The following is a 10816-nucleotide window of genomic DNA, read 5'->3' on the forward strand; positions in this document are numbered from 1 at the left end:
ATAAATGTTTATAATGATTTGTACAATGATAACTACTACACTATTTAATTGTTTACTATTCCTAAATTTATTATGAGTTAATTAAAAAATTAATAGTTTTAACTTCGATGTGAAGTAATATATTTACTATAATGTGTTTAATTTAATTTTTTTGTCTGTTATCATTCAATCTCAGCTCTCGCTGGACCGATTTTGATGAACAATTTGTAATATGATTAACAATTATTTTTAATTTTCAAATATTTAAGTGGCTTATAATAAAAGAATTCAACGAATTAACTCTCCATGACAATCATGACTTTATCATATATAAACGTTGTCTATATTGACATTGGGATCACTTCGTGTTTGCTCGTCAAAATAAGCTATCATCTCGTGTAAGTATTCAGAGTTATTTAACTAATTATTAATATGGCAAGCGAAAACAATACAGATAGTCATATTTATGAAACAAATATGAATATTGTGAAACGCAGAATTGAAGAATTCTGGAATCGTCGTTTCATGAGTTCCAATTTAGTCGTTGATAGTCCAGAAGAACCCCAAAAATCAAGACAGTCTAAAGGTGAAATTAATAACTATAGACACTGTTAAAATTAATTAAACTAATTAACAAGAAACGGGAAAACGATTTTATATAAAATATAACAACAAATTAAAAAATATTATTCTCTTTTTGATAAGTAATAATTATTTTTTTATTGCAGTTAAAAAATTTTTAATACTATTCACTATTTCAGTAAATTATAAACATTAGAGTAGATATAATATCTACGTCAATGCATTTTTTCACCGTAAAAATTTTCAAAATTAACTATTTAATTAATAATTTTTAAAATAATATTCTCTTAACAGCAAATTCTAGTGGAAATATTAACACTGAAACAAATACAGTTAAACCAAAAAAACGAACCTATCGTAAACAACTTGAAAGCGATGAAATTATTGCAGAAAAAGTGGTAATTAAAATTATATAGATATATCGACCCTTACAATTTAGTAGAAATAACTAAAAATTTGTTATTATTTAGAGCAGTTGTATAAATGTATTATTTTTCGAGTTATTAGTAAAAGATGTTAAATATTTTCAATTTTAACATCTTAATCTATTTGATTTCCAATAAGATTTTTAAAGAGAAAAGACTTTTTATGGAAGATAATAATAACATATTAATTATATTCCAATTATTCATTTTAATTTGTTATTGGTTACGCCTAGAAATTGATACAGCGAGGAGATATTGCAACACTGATTAAAAATGAAAAATCTGGAAAGTATAGAGAGAAACTATCAGTTCCAGCCAATAAAAGTTATATACCAATTCTAAATGACAAAACACCAAAAATACCAGCATATTTATTAGGAAAAGTAAATTGTACTCTGCATTTTTTTATATTTAATAGAATATATAAGTAGCCTAAACATTTCTTTTGATTTAACGTAGAGTTTTTAAATAAATTAACTAAAATTTATCTTATAATTTAATATGTTCTTATGATTCCATAAGAGTTTTCATAAGAATCACTTGCATCGCAACAAATGCGATGAAAAAAAGCAACCCGTTGAATTATCCTCCAATGATAATGATGGCCCTCACATAGAAAGTAATTTATCCGAAGAACATGATGGAGTCATTAAAAGTACATAAAAAAATTTATACTACATTTCGATAATTAAAATAATTATTTTATACTTTAAACCCTTAATACTTAAAGAGTTAGAAGCTAATAATGAACCTTCAAATAACGTTACATTACCAGTCGTGTCCAATGATAAAACAAATGAAACTCTAGAAGAAAAAATAATTCATTTACAACCCATAAAATGTGAAGTAAAAGAGCAACTTCTGGAGATATCCTCTAACACTTCTGATAGCCCAAATTTAAAAAGAAAGTCATCTGAAAAAGATGAGAAAATCATAAAAAGTACACAATAATTTTTTTTTTATGAATACTAACCAGCATATTATGATTATTTAAATTATTTTCTTATATTTTAAAACATAAATCTTTTAGAGGCAAAAATTAGTTCTGAACTTTTACATACGACAACGTCAAATGACGACGTTACATTACCAGACGTGTCCACTGATAAAATAAAAGAAACTCTAGAAGAAAAGATAATTGATTTACAACCCGCAAAATGTGACATAAAAGAACAACTACTAGAGTTATCCTGTAACACTTCTAAAAGCCCAAATTTAAAAAGAAAGTCATCCGAAAAAGATGAAAAAACCATAAAAAGTACACAATAATTCTATTTTAAAAATTTAACCTTTCATTAGTTTATTGTAACAATTAAGTACTATTTTTAAACATTAATTTTTTAGAGTCTAAAGTTAGTTCTGAAGTTTCGGCTTCAGATATGAATGACGTGTTGCCTGTCGTGTCCGTTGTCGAAATTGATGAAATACCAAAGAAAGAAATAGGTAAATTAATATTTTTTTTTCTTATTAATTTCTTTAATATTTATTTCACATAGAAACATTCATAACACATATTATGTTTAACTGTGTTCAATCTTATATTCCAAAACCTAGGAAAAATTTAACTTGTATTAAACCATTTAACTAGTTTAAGTAATTTATGAGAAGTTTTTACATACGTTTACTCTTGTAGAAGAGACGCATGATCCAAACACAAATGAACTAGATCAGTATAACGCGCCTTCGTTTAAGTCCCCTAAATCTTGGTACACTTCGGACACAATTAATGATTATCTCAAATTGATAGTGAAAAGGTCCAATGGCGAAGTTCATGCTGTCGTTACCGACTTTATACCAGCATATCTTCGAGGAGGTTATCCAGCTGTCAGAAAATGTATAAAAAAAGATATCCATACATTAAAGTTACTTTTTGTGCCAATGAATGTACTTGGTGGACATTGGATATTGACTGTGGTAAACGTACCCGAAAGAACTGTAACATCATATGACAGTCTTAAGTCTTATGATGGTCCTTATCCTATGGTACTGAAAGAGTATCTAACCAACTGGGAGATGGATAAAAAGGGAGCAGCTTCGTCATGGACTTTAAAAATCGGTGAGACAACTCGTCAAACTAATGGGTATGACTGTGGTCCATTTACGGTCGAGCTAGCCGAAAAAATGGCACGTGGAGACACAACTCCTATAAATGCGAGTCTTATGCCTTCTGTAAGATTAAGACACAGAGAAGAAATTATAGCCGGCCAACTATTTTTATAATTTTTTATGAATGAAATTGCTTTAATGGCTTATATAAAATTTCCTAATTTTCACATTAAATTGATATTTTTGTTAATACGCTTTTATACTTCCTAACATTTTCTTACGTTTTAGAAGCTTATTGTTATTATTATTTTATGTTATTTTTCTTTGTAACGTTACTTTATTAAATAAATGTATATTAAATGTATTAAATAATATATTAAATGTATAAATGTATTAAATAATTTTATATTTAAATAGCTATGTTGTGAGAATACAAAAACTATATAATAAACAATTATAGGAAAAATAAGTAAAAAAGTTGGTCAATTACAAATTTTAAAGTTAATAGATTTATCTACATTCTTAATAACTTTAACTAATATTAATAATAATTTTAACTGATGGATGGTTCATAAAAAGCTTCACAATTTTTTTGAATGTATAACTAAATTTGTATTTATAAAAATTTGTTTTCAGTATTTTTTTATTATTATCGACAAATAAAAGGAGTACTAAATTTTTCTAACAGCTTAAAACTCATTAGTTTAAAAAATAAATAAAATTCTCTTCAACACACTTTTATCGTTAAAAGATCCTTTATTTTAATATAAAATTATCTTAACTGAAATAATTTTACGTTCAAATAGCTATGTCATGTGAATTATGCAAACAATAATGGATTCAAATAAGTTAAAAAATCAACCAATTATAAATTTAAACCGATGTATCTATTTTTTTCATGACCTCATTTTACTCTACTGATCCAACACCCCACCACAAAACTAAAACCCAAATTAATATAAATTGATTAGGGTTAAGAAAAGCAAAGGCGAATGTTTAGTTATCATTGATGTCAGTAGCGCAACTAGAAAAAATCCCTGAGGGGGTCTAAAATTATAACTCAAAAATGTGATCATAAATAATCATATTAATAATAAATTTTTTTTTAGCTTCGATGCGAAGCTAAGAAGGTATTGGTTTTACTAAGATGTGTTTTTTTTTTGTGTCTGTTACCACTTTTTCTCAGCTCTCACCGAACCGATTTCTTTCAATGATACGTCAAAAGACCACAAATCGTATCTAGTCGAAGACATTACCCTCAAAAATTGAAAAAAATTCCCTCGTTCCCCGTAAATGGGGAAAATCTCCAAAAAAATTACAAATTTAAAAATCGCTAATTTTTTCAACTTTTTTTACTAAAAACTGCCGTAACTTTTTCAAAAATAAACATATCAATATAATTTTTTTTTATAGATGCATGATGTCATTACCTATCATTTGGTATAATTTTTTTATAAATTTGACTTTTTACCTGCCTACAGGGGGGATTCAAAATGACAACTTTTTCACAAAAAATTGACTTTTTCAACCTAATTTTTGAAAGTGTTCCGGAAAGTCTGATACTTTTCTATATATCTTAAATTAAAGTTAATGTAATATACTTTATTGTGAAAAAAAAAAATTTCGGACTTTATTTTATCTTCAGGGTGAAAATGGCTACCGAATGCTATTTTTGTGTGAAAATTTTCAATTTTGTATTTTACATTTTTAACTTTATTATGCTATAACTTTTTGAAAAATGTATAGATCATTACAATTTTTTTATGAGAAGTAGTATTTATATAGATCTTTAATTCGACATACTTTTTTTTTAAATCAGACCATTTTCCTTAATACAGGAGGGATTCAAAACATAAAAATCCATATAGAAAGTAGAACTTTTTCAACTTAATTTTTGAAAGTGTTACAATGGTATAATAAAATTTTGGACTTTATTTTATCTTCATGGTGAAAACAGACATTAAACTTAATAAAAAAAAATACGANCCCGTAAATGGGGGAAACCTCCAAAAAAATTACAAATTTAAAAATCGCTAATTTTCGAAATTTTTTCAATTTTTTTTACTAAAAACTGCCGTAACTTTTTTAAAAATAAACATATCAATATAATTCTTTTTTTTATAGATGCATGATGTCATTACCTATCATTTGGTATATTTTTTTATAAATCTGACTTTTTACCTGCCTACAGGGGGGATTCAAAATGACAACTTTTTCACAAAAAACTGACTTTTTCAACTTAAATTTTGAAAGTGTTCCGGAAAGTCTGATACTTTTCTATATATATTAAATTAAAGCTAATGTAATCTACTCTATTATGTAAAAAAAAATTTGGGACTTTATTTTGTCTTCACGGTGAAAATGGCTACCAAATGCTATTTTTGTTTGAAAATTTTCGATTTTATTTTTTACATTTTTAACTTTATAATGCTATAACTTATTGAAAAGTTTATGGATCAACACAATTTTTCTATGAGAAATACTATTTTTTAATAATCCCTTTTTCATTTGACATACTTTATCTTAATCAGGATATTAATAAGGAACTAGCAGTTTATGAAGTTTTTGGAATAATCCACCAATTTTTTAAAATTAAACACTATCTAAAGATTTGCATCGAAGCGTTTTTTTTTTATAGTGATTTTAATCACTGTCAGATATCATTATACTTGATCCAACTATGCCACGTCACCACTGTGCCGCGACCCCCCCGTGCTGGGTTTTTTTTGTGTGTAAATGTATAAATAATAAAGTTAAAAATAATTTATAGAATAAAGTCCAAACGGCGCTTTGAAGTTGCTATGCGATTTATTATTTCTTCGGTTTGTACATCTATATTGTAGTGTATATTAAGAGCAGCTAGATCATTCAATCTTGTCTCTGATGTCGAGTTTCTCAAACAAGTTTTGATACGTTTGAGCGAAGAAATGATCTTTCAGCTTCGCAAGATGTGACGGGGAGTGTGACCAGTATTTGCAAAAGGTTAAATACATTTGGAAAAAAATCTGGATTGCAATCATTTAAGATTTCGATAGCATTTTTTACAGTCAACTAGATAAAAATNTCGATAGCATTTTTTGATTGAATTTTACTGTCAACTAGATAACGATTCCACAATAAAACTTCTGATTTTACATGATCAAAATTGTCAACGTCATCGCCATAAAATTCAACAAGTTCTCTGAGATTTTCTTCATTGAATGTTGAACACATTACTAACATTTGAAATCCACTTATAATGTTTTTATGATTCATAAATCGATCATTAAGTTGTTGAATGAACGAATCAAGAAATGGAATAAATAAAGTTATTTTAAAATATTCTTCAGCATCATCTGTTGGAATATTCATGCGGTGTTTTTGACGCATTGCTAATCTAGGAATTTTAATGGTAATTTGAAAATCATTTAATCTTAGAATAAGATCATTATACAATTTTTTGAATTCAAGAGTAACGTTTTCTCTTTTAAACATTAATTGGTTCTTTACTAAACTTATGTGTACCATAGCCTCTGATAAATCAATATTTTTGGTTTGTAAATATTTCCATAGTGAATGAGAATATGGAAAAATAAAATTCAGAATAGTTAGGGCCACGTTAAATTCTGGTGCTCGAATAGCTAATAGAAGATGATTTGCTTTACTTGATGTATCACTATCGTTCCACAAAGTTATTTCTTCTAAACAATTTAAAATCGCAGGGAAAAATTCATAAAATGTTTCAATTGAGTTATAACGCTCAATCCACCTAGTAGGACATAATTTTTTCAATTTTTCTTTTGAAGATGAAGATTCATTTTTTTTTAATTCGTCTAAATGTGTTGAAAAAAACTGTTGTCTCTTCGGAGTGTTAAAAAAATTATAACACGCTTCTATTGTATTCAAAGTATTCCTTATTCCTTAAATATTACATGAATTTGAAACAGATAGATTAAGATTATGGGCACTACAATGCACATATAAAGCTTTTGGTTGTTCTTTCTTAATTAAAAATGCAACTCCATTAAATTTCCCACTCATGCTTGCCGCTCCATCATAACCTTGACCTCGTAGATTTTTTAATTCGATATTTAATTCTTTTAACTCAATAATTATATGGTTCGCTAAACTTTTTCCACTTACATCATATACCGGAACAAACTTCAAAAAATCTTCATGAATATTTTTGGTTTTACTATCATAATAACGAGCACATATATATCAGCTGTTTCATCGGCTATTATTGAAAAAAAATTACTTTAGTTAATTTGTTTTACAATTTTGGATGAGATAATTTCATAACAGATGCTAACAATTTCATTTTGTATTTTCCAACTTAGATATTGTGCATTTTTACTAAAATTTTCTCTAGCCAATAAAAAACTTTCATCGCTGGATTTTGCAGTCGCCTTTAGGAAAAATCTCAATAATGCCCGAAAATTACCTTCATTTATTAAGGGATCTTCAAGTTTAAGAACTCCAGAGTCACGGTGGCTTCTAATTGCGATGCCTTGTCGTCCACATAGAAGCACCGATTCAATTACTGGAACGATAATTTTTCGATTGTTTTATTTTTGAATTTTTTCAGCTTTATTTAGTTGATGATAAACAGTGTTAGATTTTCCTGTAATGATTGCTGTAATTGATTAAAAATCGATTATACTATTTTGATGATAATTTGCTTTGCCATGGTTATTAAACCTTTCTACAACATGTTTCCATTTGTTAAAAGCTTCAGTGCAAAGTTGACCTAACGGCTGACTACCCTTACCACCTTTTGGTTGAGAAAAAAGCACACAATATTTACAATAAGCGCCATCTTTTACTTTACTATAGGCAAGCCAATTCCATTTTTCCAGCGAGCTATACTGAAATTTCAATAGTTTTTTTCCATGCTCAGTAGAAGGAAATGAAAAATTCTTACCTGGAATCCATATGTTTTCTAGAAAATTAGTTTTTTCAGTATCCGTTAATTTTATACCGACATATATGCTAATATCAAAAATGCTATGATCAACCACGGCCTTTGTTTCTGTATTAGAAATTTGAAAATCGCTAGTGGTAAGTTTAGAATTTTTAGGATTCGATTCAGATGAATCTGATTTTTTAAAATAATCATTTATACGTTTCATAATTAAAAAAATAAATATCTATAAAAACAAATAACAAAATACTAAAGACGAAATACACGAGTTTATATTAACTGATTGCCGATAGGATTTTGTGGAATTTTGGTTTGATAATAATAGGTTACATATTCTTGCAATGAACCATTGTCATAAACGCAAACATGTTTTTGTCAATGTATATAATCATAGTAGTTTGTTATATTTTATTAATCAATGATTATAGACCTTATACCACGGCTTCAATATAAGATAATGATTTGTTATCTGCTGCAAAGCAGACCCAGTTTAAACTATTATACTACAAAAATAAATAGTGTTTACTGTAAAATATAGTTTGATAAAAGCTAAAATTACCTACCCAATTTTTCACTTTAAAATTCTCGGGGGGGGGGGGGTCCGGACCCGGGGACCCCCCTTGGTTGCGCCACTGATTGATGTATTCGAATAACTCGGACTTACTTAAGGAAAATAGTACTTAAAAGGAATTTAACTAGATTATAAAGATATTAGTAATGAACTCTTAGACAAAAAAACACTAATTTTGTTTGGTTTTGTAATTAATTTACACGGTCAGTCTAATCAAAATAATTTATTTAGGTTTATTACTAAATCTTATTTAAATTATTATATTGCTTCATAAATACTTCTATACTGATTTAAATAAAATGATTTCTGATAATTTCCTGTTATTTTAATTTTTACTTTATATTATGTTTCTAATCTAATAAATTTATCAAATCAATAATACGATATTCGAGCATGATTTTACATATTTATACATTTTTTTTATAATAATAATAATAAGCACTAATTTTGTATCTAGTCTTTCTAAAATTCGCAATCTTACAATTGACACATGAGTACTCTCTTCTCCACCGATAAAGTTACACAAACTCCACCATACTCACATAAGGCACTCTCAAGTTCTGTGGCAAGTCCCAAATCTGCTGATTTGCCAACTGGATCCCTTGATAACGCATCCACATGGGTCATCCTTGAACCTGCCTTGTACCTCAGGTCAAAATCATACTGCTGGAGTAAATCACTCCATCAGGCAATTTGAGGCTAGGATATATGAGTCTTTAAAAATATCAAAGCCTGACAATCAGTAAAAATTACAAACTTGACACCCAACAAATAATTTCTCCACTTAGTTACAGCATAAACTACACTGAGTGTCGACTAAATAATTTCAATTACTATTCAATGAGCTGTAAACATAGTGGATTGTATCTTTAGTTATATTTACAACAAAAACTCATTATTACATTTTAACTTAACCATAAAATTACAAATACAAATCTAACATAAAAACAGTGCTGTCACACAACAATAACTATAAGTTTCTACATACTTCCCCCGTTGAAGGGACTCATCAACAATTAATACACAATAAAAACTTGTAAAAATACTAAATTAAACAATTACAAATAAAACAATAAAAAATGAATACAATGAGGATAACACTCAATTAATAGGAATTTTACTCAATTTCACAATAGAACGTTTTAATATAGTTGATGTAGTTTTAACAGTTGCTATCCGTAAAATTCCATCAGTTCCTGGATGTGTTTGAACTACTCGACCAACCAACCAATGTGATGGTGAAACGCCGCCTTCTTTTATAATAACCAAATTATTAACAATAATTATATAAACTTGGTTCTGTCACTAGTTTCATTTGTGCTATGCTGTAATATAATCGTTTAACCAGCGCTTCCAAAAGGATTGTAACATAGATTGCACACTCTTCCATCGTGTCAATCTATTCATTGGCACTTCTGCTGTGTCTTGCTCTATAGGTAAAAATAGTGAATCTCCAAATAAAAAGTGATTAGGAGTCAGAAATCTTTCATCATTTGGATCATTAGATTGCATCGTATGTGGTTGTAAATTCAGACAAGCTTCTATTCGTGGAGTAAAGTAATAACTTCTTCAAAAGTTAAGCACTTAATGCTCATGGTTCTTTGAAGATATTTGATTGATTTCACACATACCTCCCAAAGGCCACCCATATGAGGGGCATTTGGAGGGATGAAATGCCACTTGATAGGATCTGGTAGGCACACTTGAGCAAGACTCCTTGTTTTTGATGACCCATTCATTAATTTCTGTAAGTTTTATGTAAGCGCCAACAAAGTTTTTTCCGTTATCACAGAATATAAGGCTACATATACCCCTTCTGGTTATGAACCGTTTGAATGCTGCAGTGAATGCATTTGTGCTAAGATCACTTAAAAGCTTCAAGTGCACTGCCTTGACAGCCATACACACAAAAACAGCTATGTATGTTTTTTTACCTTACATGCTCGTTTATTTGTTGATTGTCTAATGTAGACTGGACCACAAAAGTCTATGCCAGTATTAGTAAATGACCTCAAGGAAATTATTATTGCACCAAGTAGCTGACCTATAAGAGGAGATTGGAAGTTAGATTTTACTTTAATGTTTGGCCGCCGATCATTTGTAGCGCCACTTGCATACCACCGGTTCACGCGAGCGAGTTTTGTTACGCGTTGAGTGCGTACGGCGAGTCTGGTTTTGGCGCTTATGCTATTAAGAACGATCCTATGACGGACAGTGGAGCGCTGCAACTTGAGAGCCCACAGCTAAGTTCCGTAATCGCCAACTCAATAGTAAAAATAAAAAGAAATTTTGGATGCCCAACCACGGGTT

General features: G+C 28.7%; 1 protein-coding gene across 1 annotated transcript; it reads left to right on the forward strand.

Annotated features, from left to right (window-relative positions):
- Window positions 1-411: 411 nt before the first annotated feature.
- On the forward strand, window positions 412-3206 carry LOC126903815 (uncharacterized). Its single transcript, XM_050682314.1, has 8 exons — window positions 412-565; window positions 856-959; window positions 1220-1369; window positions 1509-1641; window positions 1717-1926; window positions 2017-2244; window positions 2331-2429; window positions 2620-3206. Exons 1-8 carry the CDS (start codon window positions 412-414, stop codon window positions 3204-3206), a joined length of 1665 nt encoding a protein of 554 aa, XP_050538271.1.
- The last annotated feature ends 7610 nt before the right edge of the window (window positions 3207-10816 follow it).

The sequence above is a fragment of the Daktulosphaira vitifoliae genome, unplaced genomic scaffold (genome assembly GCF_025091365.1).
Source record: "Daktulosphaira vitifoliae isolate Bord-2020 unplaced genomic scaffold, ASM2509136v1 Scaffold_4, whole genome shotgun sequence".
Lineage (NCBI taxonomy): Eukaryota > Metazoa > Arthropoda > Insecta > Hemiptera > Phylloxeridae > Daktulosphaira > Daktulosphaira vitifoliae.